This window comes from Acomys minous (assembly GCF_964271855.1).
Source record: "Acomys minous genome assembly, chromosome: 1".
In the NCBI taxonomy this organism is placed as follows: Eukaryota; Metazoa; Chordata; class Mammalia; order Rodentia; family Muridae; genus Acomys; species Acomys minous.
Window position 1 is genome coordinate 97976724 of NC_140483.1, and position 21744 is coordinate 97998467.

General features: G+C 41.4%; 1 protein-coding gene across 1 annotated transcript in view; it reads right to left on the reverse strand.

The window, feature by feature from the left end:
- STMN2 (stathmin 2) overlaps window positions 1-21744 on the reverse strand; it is a 110297-nt gene that overhangs the window by 21622 nt on the left and 66931 nt on the right. The window contains exon 3 of the mRNA XM_084774215.1: window positions 1716-1811. Within this exon, the coding sequence (XP_084630341.1) occupies window positions 1716-1811 (96 nt within the window). The remainder of the gene's footprint in view (window positions 1-1715; window positions 1812-21744) is intronic.

Sequence of the window (21744 nt, forward strand, 5' to 3'; positions counted from 1 at the left end):
TCACTGGGTCTCAGCAACTCCTCAGATTTTAGACTCTTAAGAAACACAGCCTGGTGGTGCATGGTGGTGCAAGGCTTTAATCCCAGCACTAGGGAGGCAGAGGGAGGTGGATCACTGTGCGTTTGAGGCCAGCCTGGTCTACAAAGCGAGTCCAGGACAGCCAAGGCTACACAGAGAAACCCTGTCTGGAAAAAAACAAACCAAACCAAACCAAAAGCAACAACAACAACAACAACAACAACAAAACAAAAAAACAAAAAAGAAACGCAGCAGGAGTCCTATTGTCAGCAACATCAGACAGGATTGACTCAATGAACTGCCAGGAAGTGGGCATGCTGCACGCATTCTTGTGGATGTTTTGGTTGGAGATGGATTGGCACATAGAACTAGCTACTTCTAGAAAAATAACCAGCCCTTCTAATGTGTGTGCCATCAGCACAGCACTGTAAGAAGAATGGCTGAGTTCTCAAGTAGACTTTAAGGCACTTAAGGTCAAGAGCCTGCCCTTTACCGTGCTTTTAATGGTCTTTATATATGTGGGAAGGTGGAGTAATTGTAAGCCACAGGTAGGTCTGGGGCAGACAGCTGCCCTATATTGATTACACTGGCTGAACTAGGTGAGGTTGGTAGTAATAGTGCTGATAGGGGATAAGTACAGAACAATTAATTACTGGGTACCTCTTTTAGGCACCAAGCTAAGATATGAGATGCCTTCTCACAAACATCTCTAAGAAGACAGTAAATGATGTTTAAGGAGTCTAAGCATCGTCTTGCCTGAGGCTACACACAATGTAGAAGATTCCAAAATCCTACCAAATGAACCTGATCACCGTGATTGGGAGCAAACAAGCCTAAAATGGTGCACGTCAGTAAAGTCACCTGGCGGCCTGGCAAGGGGGTGGACACTTTTAATCCTAGCACTTGGGAGGCACGAGGCCAGCCTGTTCTACACTGTGAGTTCCAGGGCAGCCAGGACTACATAGACAGACCCTGTTTCAAAAGCAAAGCAGAACAAAACTACAATAAAACGCAAGCAAAACAAACAAAACCAGAAAATAAAGTCAGCTGTTGTCAACTGTAGAGTGTTGCTTAGCTTCCTTCAACATGGTCTTAAGTTCTAGCTTAACCTTGAACTTGCAGTCTTCCTTGCTTCAGTCTTCCAAGTGCTGGAATTATAAGTCTGAACCATCATGGGTGGTATTAAGTTATTTTCTTCTTAATCCCTCTCTGCTTGTGACCTCAGTCATAGTCAATTTTATTTAGGAATTTGATTGTTATCATCAGCTTTGTTACATTTACCCACAAAATATGGGTGCTGTACATACTGATGATGGTAGGTTTTCTCTTCCTTGAGTGGTCTATGTAAAAAAAACAACAACAGTCTCTTGTAAATTAAGATGCAGTGTAATAGTTTAGTGTGTGTCATTATCTGAAAAGAAAAACTTTGGACATCCTGTGGATGGTGACATGCTGACGAGGATGCTGACAACAAGCCAGCACTCCTTTTAAGAGACATTAATGTGCTATTAGTAACACCGACTTCAGACTGTTGAGCAATAGGCAATCAATAAGACCTAATGGCTGGGCACAGCCGAGCAACACGGAGATGCAGAGAGTGCTCCTCTAATTATGTTAGGAGCGCTGAGGGGGAAGCGCGTGTGTTCACACTCCTGAAAACTACGCAGCTGGAGTTGCGTCTGCTGCAGGCTACTCACCGTCGTAAGTGTAGATGTTGATGTTGCGTGGCTCCGGGTAGAAGCAGGAGCAGATCAGCGACAGCATGGACAGCTCCTTCATTTTTTCCTTGTAGGCTGAAAGGGAAGAGTCAACATTAGGATGCGTCCTTCTCTGAGGTTCCTCTTTCACGCCCCTCTAAATCTGAGCAATAGTTGCAGCCTTCTGCAGAAGGCAGGCTGCTTTGCCTTGCTTTTCCAATGATGGAGCGATATAAGCAACCCTGATGCACACTGCAGTCATTGCTACAGACGATGAGAAGGGCGTATTCCAGTAGGTTAGGAAAAAGTGAAAGCAAGGTAGAGTAAGGGAAAAAGGACTTGGAATCCAGCAGGAAAGAAGAGGAAAACTGGGAAGACAGTGAAAAAGAGAACCGGGGAATTAGCAGAGGCAGGCGCGTTCTAATTAATGTGTGTGTGTGTGTGTGTGTGTGTGTGTGTGTGTGTGTGTGTGTGTGAGTCTTCTCACATAAGTTAAGGTTCTCCTGGGCTCCTCCCGCATCACCACTATTCCTTTGGGGATAGTCATAGAGCTCATCGGGAGAGTTGTTAAGCAGTTTTGCCCTCCAGGGAACTCTGTTGCTGGTTTCTATTAATCCCCAAGTGCATATTCTTATCTCGCCTTCTTCCCACACACTGAGATCTGAGATGTGGTCAGGATCTCCCTCTCTCTCTCTCTCTCTCTCTCTCTCTCTCTCTCTCTCTCCCTCCCTCCCTCCCTCCCTCTCTCCCCCTCTCCCTCTCTCCCTCTCTCCCTCTCCCCCCCCCTCTCTCTGCTACACAGTCTGGGTACCAGCCTCCAAAAGGAGCTATAGCACATCTGACTGTGATAGTCCCAGTCCTCCCCTCCTCCTCTCCACTGTGTGCTCTCCTTCATCCTCTAATCCACCTGCCCAGGTAGACCTGGTGAGCATCTCATGGCTATCAGGAGGACAAGTGTCTAAGGGCAACAGAATTGGGAAGAGAAGGTGGGACATTTTCACTTCTGTTGGTTATTTCATTGATGAAATTACTTAAAGAAAATGGATGGAACATGATGACGATATTATATAGTAACTTATGGTAAGGAATTGGATGTCTATGACCTAGCATTATAACCTCATGTGTGACACCTATGTCTTGGCAGGATCTTTTAATCATCATTGTAACCCAAGGGGCAGTGTCTAGACCTCGGGGAGAGAAAGAATCCCTAGAGGATGAATTTGAAAATTATTGACAGTGACTTTTTTTTTTTTTTTTTGCTGAGCAGGAAACAGATCCTACAGATGTTTAACACAGACTTCAGGTCACACGCAGGCGAGGACAGCTGTGACTGTAGGCCAGCACAAGATTGTAAATGTACCTAAAAGTATAGGAGATTTATTGTTTTTTGTAGCTGAACTGTGTGCTCCCCAATTCTACCTTTTGCTGACATGCCACAATGTCAGGAGGTTGACAAGAAGTGCTAAACTAAGAAGTTTCTAAGAGATTTTTAAATCCACAGTCCACCTGTTCAATAACTGGTTTTATGAGTGAGAAAACTGAGTCTCACAGAGGCCAAAGTCACTTATGCCTGACAGCAAAGATGAGGCCTCTGGTTAAAAAGCAGAAGGACAGTCCATGTCAAAGTCGCCAAGGAGTCATCCAGGCCTACTTCTGGGATAAAGTCGAGTGGCCACAGGGTTTAAGGTAGAAGGATATGATCCAACCACACGTAAGGATCAATACTTTCAATTTCATATAGTTCAGCGTACCACACATCCACATGATCTGCTGAAGGAATTTCTGCTAGATTGTTTCCTAAAAAGGAGAAGCACAATCTGTTCTGAGTCATGGGCATGTTTGACTGCCCATTCTGAGATCTTTTATTAAAATTTCAGTTTTAGAAGGCTGAACCATGCTTCTTTGGCTTGTTTCTTTACTCGACCAGTCACTTACAAATCTCTAAGAAAGTTTTCACATATATGTTCAGTGTGGATTAGAATGTCGGTCAGAGGATGGTGTGTTTGACGGCTTAACACACCGACTTCCGCAAATAAACTGAAAACAAGAGAGCCAGGCCTGGTATGTTAGAATTGCTGCCCTTCTAAAAAGTGATTACGGTAGTGCACTGCAAACATTTTGTTAAATGATGTAGGCAGCTAGCTCTCCACATCTTTGTGGGCTAAACCCATTAATTCAGCAAACCTCAGACTGAATATATTTGAAATAAAACTGCCTTTTGCAATGGTATGTGATTCCCATGAAATCAATACTAGAACAGTATTATTCAAAGCTGCTTTGTGCAGAACATATATAGATATGTTTCTCTGATTTCTTAAAGATTTAGTTAATGATCATTTACATAGTGTTTACATTGTAATGAGCAATCAGTAGCTGACTTAAAACCTAGGACTGGACATAGATAGGTTATATGCAAATACTGTATCATTTTCAATGAGGGACTAGGACATCTGTAAATTTTGTATTCCCAGAGGCCTCTGGAAGCAATTTCCATGCACACTGAAGGATGGCTGCGTACCATATGTCCATTATAGATTCAAATTTTACTAAGAAGTAGTCTAAACACAAAACTAAAGAAATATCAAGTCAAAGCTATAAAAACACGTAGGTTTCTACTGATTACTCTTCATATCTGTCATTTGTGGCAGATAATTAACGTCAATAATTTTCAGTAAGACCTCTCAGCTAAGAAGAGAAAGGTGAGCAGACTGCCTATGGCTTACACATTAGAGTCCCTGTGTATAATGAACAACAACTTATGCTAATAAAGGAATTATTTTATCCTCTGTCCAAAAATTCAGAGGGCAATTTTAACTTGTAATTTGGTGATATTTGGATGTGAAGACTTTGGGGATCCAGTAGTAAAATCCAAGTCTTCATGAATGGGTCTAATGCTCTTGTAAGGGGCCAGAGAGCTGGATTCATCTCTTACTGCGATGAAAACACAAGCAACATTGTCTGATCCTTGAAAGAGAAGCCACACCAGAGTTCCACCATGCTGCCACCCAGCTCACAGACCTCCAGTTGTCAGAGCTTTATGAAACCATGTCTGTTGTGTCAGGCAAAGAAAAAACATTGACTAGAAGAAATATTAGTTCTATGCTGTCCTAGGTGATCTGGAAAAATGTAGTTGATTTCTGTGATTTCATTAACAGTATCTTTACTTTTCAGTATGGTTTTTTTTTTGAGTCAAGGTCCCATTATTTAGCTTTAGATAGCCTGGAACTAACTGTGCAGGCTGGCTTTGAACTCACAGAACAAGCTGCAAGTATCAGGTGAATTCTGATTGTCTCTCTGTGGCCAATGGACACCTGATGTGAAGGGCATGCTTTCACAGTGACTATGCCTGAACATTCTACCAGGTAGGGTTACATGTGAATATTTGCTCACTCAAATCTTCTCCAAAGCAGGTCTTAATTCAAATCTCCATCCCCTAAGCACACTCTTTCTTATTGCCTTCTTCATTGACCTCAGTAGGCTTATGATATCTCACTTATAAACTGGGTCTTTTGATACTGTTTTCTGATACATAATTTTTTGTTAAACTATGTATTCTTTGAAAGTGCACACTGTGTGCTCACTAACAAAACAATTTATAGAATAGTTCTGGAGAGATCAGAAAGTGATTGCTCAGGGACTTAAGATCAGTTTCCGTTACAAGAACTTAGGTTCAGCATCTACGGGCAGGCGTTTCTGCGCATGCTAATATTCTTACCATATCCCAATACCAGGTAGAATTGAAGGCATCTTTGCAAAAATGTGGGAATTAATAGGTAGTTCCACACATTCCTTTTCAATGGTGAGTTGGATGACTTTGCCACAAACTACAAATGTTTACAAATAGGTACATTTGTCTAGCGAATTCATTTAAAATTCATCCCACATGAATTATGACTATATAGTAATTGTCTCTTAACCTAACGATGTATGAACACTAATTGAACTTCTTCATTCTTCCAAATGGCTACAATAAATCGTGAGTAATGGTAACAGCTGCTCTTTGCTGAGCACAAGCAATGAGCTAAGGCATCGGTAGACATTTCCCTGTTCAACCATTTCAATGAGGCTCAGAAAGGTCCAATAAATACTCCAAGTTTATAGGTGGGGAAGAGACTCAGAGATGTGGGACTAAGTTCTGATGGGTTCTAAAGTGTGATGCTCAGTTTTCATAAAGATCTGCTTGCCTCTTTCCCCTCCTTTAATGCCGTGCGATGCTGCTCACCTTCCTATCAATTGCTTTCCGGGTCTCTCTCTCTCTAGTGTTGGTTTTGAACTCAGGGCTTGTGCATGCTAAGCAAGAGGTTCACATTGAGTTTTAGGCCTGGGCGCCTTTCTAGCAAATTGCTCAGGTGATTGCCTCTCATTTTAACTGTCTACATGTTTTCAGCAAGAAACTAATAAAATAAAACTCAAGTCCTTTGTCTTTGGCATTTCCTCCCTTATCAGAACACGTGGATTCTCAGGCTTCCTGAAGAAAGGGTGTAGTATTTGGCAATTGCCTATGTGTAGCTTCTTTTAGTGCCTCTTCCTTCTGGATACCTTCTAAAAATTATTCTGCTTTTGAGATCATAATATAATTACAACACTTCTTTATTCATTTCCTTCCCTGAAAACTGTTCCACATACCCATCCTTGCTCTTTTTCAAATTCATGGCCTCTTTTCCACTAATTGTTATTGCATGCCTGTATATATACATAGTCTGTATGATGTATGTGTATGTTTTTTGAATAGTTTAAACCATCTCTCTATTATTTTCATATCTAACAATATGACAACTATGATATGGCAGTAAATATTTGTAACGTGCTTGGTTCAGGGGGTTTTGATATTAGTACGCATACATTTAATAAAAAGATTCTTTTGAATATTTTCAATTTGTGACTGAATTTATGGATGCCAAATCAGAGGGATGACTGGGTAGTTTTACAGAAAAAAAATGCACCACATTTTAGTGTGTACATTGTCTATGGGTAATAAATATTGTATAGAAATGACTGGAAACATCAGGAACAACTTCTCAAAAGAATACAAAGATTTCACAACCAGCTGAGATTGTATTTTAGATGAAAGTATCATGACAATTAGTTTACTTTAGAAAACAAAGCATGAGCGTGTAAACATGTCTCCCATTCACCTAAATGGGTAGTCACAACCTCTGAGCTCTACCCATGCTTTCAAACCCATCTTAACTTACATGTGTCTTGCTTTAAGTAGAAAATAATATACATTATTCATGATGTTATACTCCATTATTTTTTAAAGATCCAAACAATTAGAAGTAAATGGCTTAAAAATTTTCAATTTTCCACTTCATTTGGCTTATGTGGGAGTAACCATTAATATGACATTTCATACATATCATTTTGTTGTTATTTAATTTCAAATTGACAGCCTTATAGAAAGTCCTTCTGGTTATTCATTCTGGAAAAAATTATCTGAGTTCTTACTTTTGGCTAATATTCAATGCGAAAAGGAATAATATGTATTAGATTTTGTGCTAACATATGAAAGATGGTACAGAAAGTTCTGGAGATGTCACATTGACATAGTACTTTAGTAGAAAACAACTCCTTGGGCGTCTTGGCAAGTCTTAAGCTGTCCATTTGGATATAAATTCTTGGGTCAAGACTTACTAATTTTTATAAACAGCGACAAAACACTGTTTTTTTTTTTTTTTTTTTTTTTTTAGAAAAGAATGACTCTGTCATTTCCAGGCAGAAGAATCTTTAGTATTTAACTAGGGGCCCTGTTTCCCTTACAGTCTTTGTAGCTTGTTCCAAAGATTTATTCCATTTTCCTCCAAAGTAGAGTCTCATTTTGCACTTTGTAGACCAGGCTTGTCTCAGATACCCACCTTCCTTTGCATCCAGAGTTCTGGGATTACAAGTGCGCACTCACCACTTCTGACTCATGACAACACACAATGAGAAAACACTAGATTCTGACAGGCTGTGTGTGTGTTCAGTAGCTGGCGCAGTGGTCCACTGTGAGTCACTAAGTCAAGGTCAAATTATTTACGCTTCACTCAGATGTGCCATTTCATCTAAGAATCTATCTATCTATCTATCTATCTATCTATCTATCTACTTATTTATTTTTAGGTTTAAGGTAGGGTCTCATGTATTTAGGGCATCCCTCAAATGTGCTTTGTATCCAAAGATAATCTTGAGCCTCTTCCTTTCCTGTCCATGTCTTTCCAATTAGAGGCATGTGTTACCATGTCCAGTTTATGTGGTATTGGAGATCCAATTCACAGCTTCATCTGGGCGGCATAAGGACTGTACAAGTGCACCGCATGCCCAGTACCTTACTTAACAAGACTTGGAAGCTCCCTGTGGTGTTTAGAGGTGAAATAGACAGTGTCTGAATCTCATCTGACTGCAGCACCTGCTGTGCAACCCTGAGGACCCTAGTTTAGATCCCCTGCTTTTATACCAATAACTCGGCGGGTATGTGGGGGTGGAAGTGGGGCAAAGACAGGTGGACCCCTGAAGCCCACTCAGCCAGGCAGCTGAGGCCCCTGAGAGAGAGGCTCTGTCTCAGAACTAAGTGTGTCAAATAATCAAGGAAAGATACTTGACATTGACTTCGGGCCTCCACATGCATGTGCACACACATGCATGCATACCTATATGCACAGGTGCACTAACCACTTTAACAGGTCCTTATAGCACACTGCAGCACACAAACAAAGAAATAGATTAGTATGAATTTGCTTAAATATATTTTACATGCAGCATTAATTTAAATTGGGAGAATTAAAGTACTTTTATTGATGAATAATGTAACTGAAGATATATCACTGAAAAAGAAAACTGAATAATCCACAAATTTAAAGGCCAATTTTAGCATCTTTGAAAAGCGCTGATATGAGGCAATGCTTCTAGACATTTCTGATGGATGATGTAATGTTAATTGGTTTAGTATAAAATTAGATTCAGTTTCTAGTCTACCCATCTCTACCCACAGGAATTATGTCACCAAAGCCAGAGAGGTTCTGAAAGATCCATATTTTGGCCAGCCAAGGCGTTCCAGTATTCTTTGTAGGTTATAGCTCTAACATCAAACGAAAAGGACATTTAAGAGAGTTAAAGCAGTATCATCCATCACCAGGTCTTACAAAATTGTCTGACGCGCTTAACTTTCAATTCAGTGGATTCTTGGCACCAGCAGTAGTGACAAGGAAAAGAAATGGGCTGATGCGAGTCAGTTCTGATCCACCCTGGTATCACTTGGGAACCTCACAGTTCTGACTGATCGCAGCTCCTTCAGTAAAAAATTTGTACAGGGCACGGAGGGGGTGGGGCCGGGGGGAGGGGGAGGGGGAGGGGAAGGGGGAGGGGAAGGGGGAGGGGAAGGGGGAGGGGGAGAGTTGTCCCTTAAACCTCTCTTAAAGTGAAAGATTTTAAGGTCCGCGGAGGCCAAGATGCACTGCAATCTAAAGAAATCGTAGAAGCAGTTTATTTTGCTTATGTTTCAGATTTTATCACCAGGCCTAACTGTGAGCTCTGATGGATGCCTTCCTCTTCAATTTATATTTGATACTGCCGGGAGCAGCGGCCATGTTTGAATAGTTTGATTCAGCGCTGGGACGGTGTACAGGTGTACAGTCAAATCATGGAGGGTTCTACAGCAGTTTGTGATTCAATCTCTAGCAGTTGTAGCCAGCTTTCTTTCCTCTATCAGGATGAAAATCCCCTACAGGTTCAATGCATTTTTCTGGAAGTACTTGCACACAAACCTCTGCTTAAAACTGATACAGAGCTTCACTGCATTCAAATGGCATTATGTCACTGTTTTAGTTCTGAGTTTATCTTAAAACAAAACAAAACAAAACAAAACAAAACAAAAAAACCATCATGGCTTGTGTTTCAGTTCTGTTAGTGTCCAGGGCTGATTGCTTTGGGAGAGCTGGGTTCTGGAGCTCCCATGTTGCTCTGGCTTCTGTTGTTTGTGCTTTTATGCTGGCCTTTAGCTATACTTTCACAAAGACACTAAGAGAAAGGCAGAGAGAAGTGGATCTGCTGAAGGCACACCAGCACTTATCTGGGTTTTTTTCCCCCCGATAAAAAAAAATTCACTTTATTATTATTTTCTTCAAGTTTGGCCATGCAATACACAGATTTTATAGGTGTTTGTAGTTTGAAATCCTAATTTGGAAAAAACTCAATGCTCTATCCAGGTGTGGAGCACTTTATCTCTTTAATCCCAGCACTCTGGAGGCAGAGGCAGGTAGAGCTCCGTGAGTTGGAGGCCAGCTTGCACTTTATAGAGAGTTCCAGGCCAGCTAGAGCAACACAGTGATTTCAGTCTCAACAACATAAAAAAAAATCCATGCCATGTATGTTAGTGTTAGTACCAACTGTGAAGAAAAATAATTTAACTTTGGTATTATTGCCAAATAATAGTTGTGATGTTTGCATGAAATAAAAATTCTTGTCCAGGTAGTGGTGTTTGCATTGGCGTTACAGCAGTTTTGCTTACTTCTGACTAGAAGGTAACTGTCTCAGGCACAAGCCACAGATGCTTCACGTGCCAGCCATCTTTTGTCTGATTCTCCAAACATAAGAGAAACACGAATAAAATGTACAAAATGCCCTGTACACAGCACTTACTTAGCAGCATCCTGGCAGGGGTATCTCCAATCATAGCTCACATAGTGTGAGCCAGGCACTCACTGAAGGAGCGTGCAGTATGTTTATGCATGTATGCTATGTTCATGCAAGCAGATGCACCAGAAAAGAGTTCTCTGGATGAAAGCAGGTCCTATGAGCTATAGTTGCAGCCACGCCTTATTGCTGCTCTGTGTTTCAAGAGAACTCAGCGAGTGCACACAGGAACAAACACAAGTGGAAAATGTGGGTGCTGTCAAAGGTTAGAACTATCTTGTCTTACACATGTGTTTTAGGAATTTTTATGATAAGGTAATATATACTGGGAAGTCTGTGTAGATTGCAAATGCTCTCAGCATACGCTCAGAAGGTGAGCACGGGCTGAGGGAAATGTGAATTAGTGTTTTAAAAATATTTCACAGTGTACAAATACGTTAAAGCATTATATGGAGTCACGCATCTACACCTACATTTTATTTGTTAATTGTATCTTAATGAAGTTGAGGGAAAAAACCCACCACAATTTAAATTTAAAGAAAGGGCCAATTTTTGCCAGCAGGTAGGGTTTGTACATTTATGCTATGATAAATTTAAGATTGCTGTTCTTTCAATGGCCCACTCTCACCACTATGCCTTTGGTTGTAAATGATGCCCATGGGGCCGAGAAGATGGTGCTGTGGAGGGCTGGATTTCGTTTACTTGAAACAATCAGCTGTACAACGCAGGAAAACTGAGAAGACTTAAGAGTGGCTATGCTTTCTTGTAGGTGATTTTCTAGACACGGAAAACCTTAAAGATAACAGGAAGGATTCCGGTGGGATCAGGTACTTTCCACGTGTTGTGAGGAGTTTTATTTGTCTTGGTTGTTGCATTTTAATTTTTCTCTTTTTTTTTTTTTAAAGAACTAGCTGAGTCTGGTTGGTAAGTATTCGCTGCAATGACTTCTAACGCACTGATGTTGAGGAGCGTAGATTATTGACAAGCTGGCACTTGGCTTCATGCAGTTAGAATCCCCAGCCATCAATGAGTCATTGCAGTGAACATTTGCAAGTAAAGCTGTGTGGACAGAAGGGTACACTGTGTGGCACACTCACACACTGCAGCTTCCATGGTGTGCATTTAATAAACAGTTCTATTTTCTATTTTCTTTTGCGGGGAGGTCACCAGGGCGGAGGACAGATATGGAAGGGACTGGGAAAGGGGTGGGTTTGGGGTGTGATGTGAAATTCACAAAGAATCAATAAGAAAAATTATGGGGGAAAAAGAATCCCTAGCCATAACAGCTCAGACTTTAAAAACCACAGAGGAAATTCCCTAATGATGTTCCTATAGATAAGGAAATCAGACCTGGTAGCATTTGTAGATCATCTGGGCTCCTCTCTCACTTTGGGGGTGCTAGGTAGTGAGTGGGTAGGAGCAGAAACAGGGTGGAAACCAACTGAGAGAGAGAGAGAGAGGTAGTGAATAGAGTGATGGTAAGTTTTAAAAAAGAAATATGTGTTTTTCATTTACTATTTAACTCCCTTTGTTCTAAATTTGCTTGTATGTTTTTGGTGTTGAATAGTTAATATGATTTATTTTCTTAGGGGCAGACCTCTTAGTCAATAATCTCCCCCAGAGAACTTGGGGGCAGACATGTTGCTGAAGTCTGTCCCCAGAAGTGAAGGAGGCCTCTGAAGATGGAGACTCGAGCCTTCATTAACGTGAGGCTGGAGTATAAATCCAGAAGTGTGGTGCTCGCCGCTGCTCCTCCCCATCGCAACATACATGCACATTAACTATTCCACCCAGTCTCCAGTTACAAAACGTTCATGAAATTGACATTTCTTTCTAATTTTATACATGTGTAGAATGTGCTCCTACTCTCTTAAGTGAAATAATGCTGATAAATATAGGTCAATATGTTGTTAATATAGGTGAATAATTAATGTGGATTGATTTCCCGTTATAGATTGGAAAACAAACTGTGAGGGATAAAGGTATTAAATGAGCTTTAAGACATTTTCATGACTTCAATTCCTTATCCTTGCCCCCGACTCCTTTTTTTTTTCTTGGGACTAAGTTCTCTGCCCAGGAGCACGTCTATAGCCCCAAAGGTCTGCAGCACCTTGAACATATCACCTCAGCTCTCTGGATACTATTGGATGTCATTATTCTTGATTTTTAACTACTCAATAGATTTGAAAATGGAGTAATTTCCCTATCACATACACTTTATGGTTTAATGACGTGAAAGAAAAAAAAAAGAAGTTTAATGTTTATATTTCTGTCAGATGTTTTCCTCTTTCTGGATCTTTGTGTCTCATAGTAGTAGTAGGTGTGTGTGTGTGTGTGTGTGTGTGTGTGTGTGTGTGTGTGTGTGTGTGATGTGTAAGCTTTATCTAATGCAACAAATGCTTCAGAAAGCAGCCCATGCCTCTGATTCCAAGTTGTTAAGTTCTCAGAGCAAATCCCACTCTTCCCTCTTGCACCATGAAAAGCCTGCTTTTGGCTTCAAATATTCTTTCTCACAAAAAGAAAGTGATACATAAAGCACAGCCCTCTGGACCTCTCTCTGACAGTCATTCTTACACTGTGAAGATTCCATGCTAGTGGAAGTGGAAGGATGGCCTATGGACTTTATTGGTGGCAGCAAATACTATTCATTGGTTAAATACACAATACAAATAGAATTAATCATTTGATCTGCATAGATAAATATAAATTGGAATTTGGCATGGTAATGTGCTATTATAAAAAAAATCACCAGTTGGTAAAGCATTTATCCAAAGACACAATGCTTGTTCTCCTCTGTATTCTAGTCACGCTGGATTTATTTATGCTAAATATTTTTCACAAAAGTAAGATTTTCAAGCTGGGCACAATGGTGCATGCCTGTAATCCCAGCACTCGGGGGAGGCAGAGGCAGGCAGATCTCTGCGAATTTAAGGCCACCCTAGTCTACAATGCGAGTCCAGGACAGCCAAGGCTAGACAGAGAAACTCTGTCTTAAAAATCAAACAACAAAAAAGTAGGGGTTTCCTTGGAATATTGCTGGCATTTAAAAAAATTCAGCCAAGGTGTAAGAGGTTGAGTGGCCAGAAGGTCTGTCAAGTAGGATGTGGTGACTACTTGTAGTTCCCAAAGCTACGTGTGTATTTCCCTCAAACCAGAATCAAATTTTTAAGTTCCTATTGCAAAGGCTTTGGGGTGCCTTTGACTTTTTGAAGAAACAGCCCCTTTCTGGGCTTGCTCTCCTCCACATTAGCCCTGTTTCCTTCCTATTGCTTTGTTTACTCATTTCTTTTCAACTCTGCAGTTTTTCAGAGGGAGAGAGGGTGTTTTTTTCTAATGTCCTCTGTTTCCCCCTCCATGTATGCATGTTCAGCAGCTACCACATGGTCTACAAATGCTTATCCTCTAGTTGCCTTAACGGGGGATGGGCTGCTATCAGGAGTAAACAATGGCTGCTGAGTTTGTCCCCTGACTTTGTCTTAGATACTGAGCTTAGCTGGTGATTAACAGCCCATCCGCAGCAAATAGTGTGGTGAAGCTGTTTCTCCCAATGAAAGTCACTAGCCTTGCCTCTTGCTTGAGAAGGCTTCCTCTTAGAGCAGACAAGTGATTGTGTGTGGGGGGTGGGGGGGGTGGGGGTGGGGGTGGGGGTGGGGTTGGGTTGGGGGGGTGGGGGTGGGGTGGGGGGGATGGAGAGGAGGAGATATGTAAATATTTCTTCTGGTACTTGCTTCCACTCTCAATAATAACCAGAGATGAGGAAGTAGTCCCCTAGTGTAATGGAGAAAATATGAAGTGGAAGGCAAGGCTTATGTTCCAGTTCTGGATCTAACCAATCATAGGTAACAGTGTACCTTCTAAACATAAGTTTGCCAGCCTTAGATAAATAGACCTTTTAAACTTGAGTTTGTCAATCTCAGATAACATATTGGACCTTCTGAACATGAGTTTGTCTATAAATGTGGGGGAGGTGATGCATTGAGAAAGTGAAATTCTGACATATTACTAATAAAGATGACTCATCACCAAGTTGATCTTTGTTTTTGACACATTAAAAAGCTATAGTTAAACCTGCTGGCTGGTTTATGTCAACTTGCTACAAGCTAGAGTCATTTGGGAAGAGGGCACCTTAGTTAGGAAATGTCTTTACCAGATTGGCCTGTGGGAGCATTTTCTAGATTAATGATTGATGTGGGTAGGGCCATCTCACTGGGGGTGGTGCCACCCCTGGGTGGGTGGTTCCAGATGGTATAAGAAGGCAGGCTGAGCAAGCCTTGGGAGCAAACCAGCAGGCAGCACCCCGCAGTTGTCCTTCGTCAGCTCCTGCTTCTGGGTTCCTTCTCGGACCTGGCTCAGTGATTGACTGTGATGTGGAATTGTAAGCTGACCAAACCCTTTCCTCCTCAAGGTTTTCTTGTTTTTGCTTTTGTTGTTGTTGTTGTTTTTTTGTTTTGTTTTTTTGTTTTTTTGTTTTTTTTTTTTGATCATGGTATTTTATCATAGCAATAGAAAAAAAAAGATGCTAAGTGTGTGGAACTTTGATTCTTACAATTCTCATTCTTTAAAAAAATTCTTTCACTACTGTATTATATATATGTGTACATGTGCTTTGATCGTATCGTCCCATTATCCTCTTACTGAACCAATCAATGAGCTCCCTTTTCTTACCAACAACTGCCTCTCATTTTCATAACATTTTTGTTCATTTGTGACCCCCTGCATGTTTTTATAACTTACTTCATTCTTACCACAAAACCCACCAAACCTGATCAGAACCCCTGTTCCATGCAAGGAGACTATAGGTTGGGATTAACTAAATGAGCTCTGGGTCAAAGCGACTTATTTAAAATTCTGACCCTAGTGACTGTTGGCTACATGCAATTGTGTTTCTTCTCTTTTCTCACATGCAGAGATGTAGATGATAATTCTTGCAAGGTTCCTGACACAGTCACACTAATAAGCATGGTAAGCAGTAATGCATGTTAGCCCACAGTAGTACTGCAAGGAACACACCTGCTATAATGAAGAAAAAGTAAGAGAAATATGTCTGGCTCCAAACCAGAGCCTGGTGGAGGGGAAAGCAAGAGAAAGAAGTGTCTTATGTTGAGACAAAAAGTATAAGCATTTCACATTGCAGAGCTGGGAAGGCAGAGGGGAGGCTGTGCCTGGTGAACAGTAAATGATAGGCAAGATGAAAAGAAAGAAAACTGTAAGGAGGCTTTATGTCTAGTTGCCAATTTTGTAATGAGATGATTCTGCGGAGCTTGCAGGAAGGAAAGATCAAGGAACGCTGGTTAGAGGGTGCCGGGGGGAGCTTTAAGGACAGCATACAGCAACCGTCTCTGGCTTCTTAGCTGATTCTTCTCAGACAGTGTCTTCATAGTTATAAAGTTTATCAAAAGTGACAAGATATGTAATGATCTGGACAGAACAGCAGCGTCGCTGTGTGTGCTTCCTCACAAGCAATAGCTTCCAGTTTTGAGCTATTTAAAATTTTATTTTCCTCCCTGAGGGCAGGTACACAGCTCAGTGCTCCTTGTCTCTCTCTCATTTTTCTTCTCTCTATCTCTCTCCCTCTCTCTCTCTCTCTCTCTCTCTCTCTCTCTCTCTCTTTCTCTCTCTCTCTCTCTCTCTGGTTTTTTGAGACAGGGTTTCTCTGTGTAGCCTTGGCAGTCCTAGACTCACTTTGTAGACCAGGCTAGCCTCGAACTCACAGTGATCCACCTGCCTAAAGGCATGCACCACCACGCCCGGTCAGTGCTCCCTCTCATGTGGCTTGCATGCATGTAAGTGTGTGAGTATATGTGTGTGTGTGAGTGTCTTCATTTTCACAAATGAAATCCAGCTCTTTTCAAAGCTGCTTAATTTCTCAGTGCCAGTCCTCAACCCAGAAAAATAAATGCACCCTAAATACTGAATTTGATCTTACTTGCTTTACTATTAAACTTTAACACTCAAGGCTGAGAGAAAAGCACCATGCCCTCTGCCTGTTTGCCATCAAGGGCACTTCAGACTCTCCTTACAGAGTTTAACGTGAGAAGAAAATGGCTACGGTTTTCAAAGCCAAAGGGAGTTCTGCTGTCCTGCAGTATTATGACCTTGTGAGGATTTAAATCATACTGGTGCTTCCACGCGGAGCCCCTTCTTTTCATTATTCCATGTTTATAAGGAAGTAGGGTTATATCTTATTACCTGATTTTTATAGCTTGTAAAGCTGACAAAATAGTGAGTGTTTTTATGTATATTATTATAAGTACCATCTAATCAGAAACATACTTGTACATATGAGTACAGAGTTCTCTCAGTGTGCCTATGGTTACATCATAAATATAACCCCTTGTTTATATACCGTATGTTTTTAAAAATTGCTCTTTTGGAGAAATAGCAAGGATGTTGGAAATTGAAGTGGGGGGGGTGCATGGCAAACAGCAATGAGATTGGGGGATGGAGCGGCCAAGAAGGAAAAAGAACTGGGGTCTGGGGAAACTGGTGATCAATAGCCTTTTAGGAAAGGTGTGTGTGTGTGTGTGTGTGTGTGTGTGTGTGTGTTGTTGTTGTTGTTGTTGTATCCTTTTTCTTACTCTTAAAGAGGCCTCAGTGTAGACTTATAGTTCAGAGTCAGTTTTAATTTCTGCTGATTTAGTTGACATCTATAGTGATGAGCCTTCCTGTGCAGGCAGGAGAGAAGACTCAGTTTTGCTGATGTTACCTACACTGTCAAAGTAGGATGAGATATTAATGTCAGGGAAATGTGACAGAAATACTATTAAAGATATATGCTTACCTTAATTATCTTTCTTGCTGGAGTACCTTGACTCAGATGAAATGCATTAACTATTAAATTCTGGCCTTTCTCGGAATGGGTTTTTCTTGGAGGTTTTACTACCTGGGCAATTGGGTAGAATGTCAGCCTTCCTTCAGCTGCTGGCAAGTGCTCATCCCCACAGCCTCAAGTGCTTTCCAGTGGGTTGTCATGATGTGTAGAAACTAACAAGAATTGAGGTGGTTAGTCTTAAAATTATGTTTATTTAGTGTTTTCATGATAGACTCAGGGGGTCAGAGAAGGTGATCAATCTCTTCTTAAACTGTCAAGTGCTTAGTATTCAGTTGCTTACCTAATTCTCTCCTGAGCAGGACATAATTAGGCATTAGTGCCCCCTGTTTGTGATGGTGGGTATTGCATTACTACTGTGGAATCAATGAGCAAAGTGCTCAGGGCTTCTCAGGCAGTGAGCAGGGTGGGGTCAAGTCACATTGATGTAATCCATGCATGTGAGCACCAGCCTCACCACAGATCTTCCCACCTGGAAGAGGCTGGTCCAGACACAGGAATTTTGGGGAACTGAAGTGTGCTTTTTTTCATTTCCACAGGGCTTGGCATTGATTACACTCTGTGAGCTGTGTCTCTCACTGCATGGAGTTTTGTCTTTCTAATGGGTCTCTTGAGAGCAGTTTTTAAGGAAGCTTCCAGTACATGTGAGTATTGGGCCTGGGTATTTTCTCTGATTAGGATTTGATCTGACTGACTCAGAGGTGGAGAGTGTCAAGATGATGCCTGCAGGGGCAACTGTAGAACTAAAGGTGGTTTGTTCTGTCTTTCTTTTATCAGCCCTTTCCTGTTTCCCTGTGTCTGTTTTTTGGGTACTTGTGCTAGGCCCAGAGATTCCTTCAGATGAGTACTTGCTGTCTTGGGCCACCACCCATCAGCCTGGCCCTGAAGAAGCTTAGATTGGGAAAGTTGAGAAGGGACATGGATGGGCCTTTGGGTGAGTTCATTGCTACTTCTCAGGAAGAAGGCTCAAGGGTGCTCAGCAGGGTTCTGGTAGCCAGCCCTCAAAGCAGTACATCTGCTGCCTGAGGAAGTCAACCATCATTTTAGCTCGCTTTTCATTATTTTGAAAGTGCCTTCCAAAAGCAAATGACTTCAGATTCAGACTGTTTTCCCCTTACTTATTCTAATCACATGCTCATTGCTATTTACACATGACCCCTGCCCCCAAATCCTGCCAAGCAAGTGTGCACACAAGTAATCCCAGCAATTGGAAAGTGGATTTGGGAGGGGCACACACATTTGTGGCCAGTCTGGGCTAAAGAGTGAGAATATCATCTCTCTCTCACACACACACACACACACACACACACACAGAGAGAGAGAGAGAGAGAGAGAGAGAGAGAGAGACAGACAGACAGAGAGAGAGAGAGAGAGAGAGAGAGAGAGAGAGAGAGAGAAGAGATAGAAAAGACAGAGACAGAGACAAAGAGACACACAGAGATGAGAAACATACAGTGACAGAAACACCTACAGAGAGACAAAGAGACAGACCCACAAAGAGACAGAGAGAGACAGAAAGAGAGACACACAGGCACAGAGAGGACAGTTATATCTAATGATAGAAGAACACAAGCTCCTGCACTTATGCAGTTATTTGACGGACTCTAATCACTTTCGCATTTGCTTCCTGGATCTAATTCCAATAAGGCAGATAGTATTGCTGTTTGGCAAGTGTTGAATTAGAGGCACACACACACAAAATCACCTTGACCAAGTGTAGTAAGAGTGAAGAAGTAGACCCAGGCTTCTCACTACAGCTCCCCATCTTTCTTCAGCGCAGCATCACAGCACTTCAGGAAAAAGGCTAGAGCTGTTCTTTTGAGTTTTGTTGCAGAAGTGCAAGAGGAAATCCTCCTGCGGCAGGCCCACTGGGCTCCTCACTGGTCACTGTTATGCTGTGTGGTGTACTCGGGTGTGGGACTAGACCAGCTGTGTGAGCACCATATGGGAGCCTGTGAGATAATGGAAGTTCCCAGGGCCAGCTTCAGACCGTGCTAGGACAGAACATCCCTCCAAAGTGCTACCAATGCCCCGGAAGACATGAGGAGTGCTTTTAATCAGAAGATTCCAAACAGCTTGCGGCATCTTTGAGATTGTGGTCCTTCCTAATTGAAGTTATTATGCACTGACTTGTCATATGGTTTGGGTGGCATAAGTGTTAGAGGGGAGAAGCCTTTTAGGCAGCCATAACTCTTGCTATCGCTTCTCTATTTTGTTGGTATGTATAATACCCCCTTATCTCCAAAATAGCAAATCACCCAAGACTGAGGATCAGACTCATTCATATCCTTAGAACCCACAGCTAAGGCTTCTGAACAGAGAGTTGTCCTTAAAGTAAGTAAATTAAGGACTGCTAAGTGTTTTTCTTAGAGACATTAGCTATCAATGCTTTTGATTGCAGACAAGTTTACCTATTATGCCATTCTTTTCATGCATGTTTGACTTCAGGACAGAGGACCAGGTGCTAACTATGATTAGTTTTCTACCCACATGTAATCTACATTGAAATTGATCTATGTCTACCTTGCTTACCTATGCTTTTTTCTTGCTCTACATTTGATGGATTAATTCTTCTAAGTTTAAACGGACTCATCCTTAGCAGAGTGACGTCTACACTATGTCCAAGACACAGGAATTACACAAAGATTCTTTTTTAAAGATGGAAGGAACAACTGAATGCTTTAAAAGGTGTTTGCCCATGTAGACAGCTTATGCTGTCTATTTTTTAAAATATTTATTTTCTGTGCATGGGTGTTTGTCTGTCTGTCTCTCTGCACCACCTGAGTGCCTAGTGCCCGCAGAGGGCATTGGCCCTCTTGGGTCTGGAGTTCTGATGGTTGTGAGCTGCCATGTGGGTTCTGAGGATTGAACCTGGGTACTGCAGAAATACAACCAGTCATCAAACAAACAAACCCCAAGCAAGTCTCAATCACCTGTGCTTATCAGCTCCTTTCTTAAAACTATAAAAGGAAGAATTTACTCTGACTGAAGTAGACTGAAAAGAGAGGTTTTCAAGAGGCAGGAGTGCGGCTCTTGCGATCTACCACAGAGACCTGAATTGACTATGATAATTTTCACCTGTGAGTGGTTATCAGGAGGAGGACGTGAGCTGGAACCTTGCTACGAGAGAGTAACAGAACGGCAGGAGATATTTGCGTTGGAAGTGAAGAGAACGCTGCAGTAGCGGAGACTGTGTGTTAGCCTGTGTCCCGAGGCAGGCTCCTGAAAGGCTGCCATCAGTCTAACTGCACAGCACGTTCAGCTGCCTGAGATGTCTGGTGCTCCCTAACACCAGACGTGGGCTTTCCTGGTCTCAGTTTTCTACATCAATATATACCATGAGTTGCTTTTTCTCCCCCATGGAAATTAGGTTTCTGTTTACTAAGGAAACCAAACTGGAAGACTATTAGGTTTACTGTGAACAGTTTTATTCAACAGAAATTAAACTTTAAGGGTGATACTCCTAGAAAAATAAAATCCTTTAAAAAGAGCAAGATTACTAATCAAAATTTAATTTAATCTTTAAAATATCTATTGTAAAATGTATTTGGGGGATAAGACTGAAATAGATTTGATCTAATTATCTTTATCTTGATATAAGGAATTTCAATGGGCTGGCCGTCTTGCAGTGTTGACGGTCTGTTGTTCTCCTAAGCTCTTGGACAACAGAGGAAACAGCACAGACTCCAAGACCCCAAGCATAATTACTGTAGAAGGACAGCCACTAAGCGGGTCCTTTCGACAGCGCTGCACTCCGACAGTGAGAGAAGAAAGTCAGCGCTAGACAATGCACCAGTGAAACAAATTTGCCTGAATGTGGTATTTGAGAACGGTGATTATCTACTTCTTGTCAGAAGCCAAATTTTCTAAGGTCAACAAAATTGTAAATAAAAGACATTCCTAAGGATTTCCATCTGCTTTATAGAAGAACATGGGGCTCCCGTTGGGCAGGAACCTGGGACTTGCTATTTCCAGGTGACAGCTTGCCGAGTGCCGAGATGCATTAATTAACCTTTACATTGACACAAACGTGCTTTGCGAGAACGAATGTACACAAAATGTTATCTTTAATCATGACTAATGAAAATGGGTTACTATAAACACAGGTTTTACTACTGCAAATGTCTCCTTGACAAATGATAGGGCCTGATTCTTTTATTAAAGATAATTAAAAATTTTGCACAAGGGAGTCAGAGCCTTCCCACAGATCTCTCTTGCCTGTCTGTTTTTGTGCTACTAAGATAATCTTGAAATAATATATAGTCCTATTAAATGTAGATGCTCAGACTGTACTTCTTTTATATCTAACTTTTTTAAAATAGAACTAAAGATTAAAATTAATCTGGGTCTATGCTGGGAGCGAGAGACGCAGCTGTAACAGAAAAAATGGTTCTTAAAGTGACACTACAGTAAAATTGTTATTACAGGACTGAACTTTTCTTGTTCATGTCCTCAGTTTAAATTTCTACTGTCTCCAAATGTTATTTCTAACACTGCCAGGATTAACCATGTAACACACTCAACCTCTGTAACACTGTCCCTAGCATTCCTTTCTTTAAAAACAAAATAAAATAAAGCAAATAAACCCAA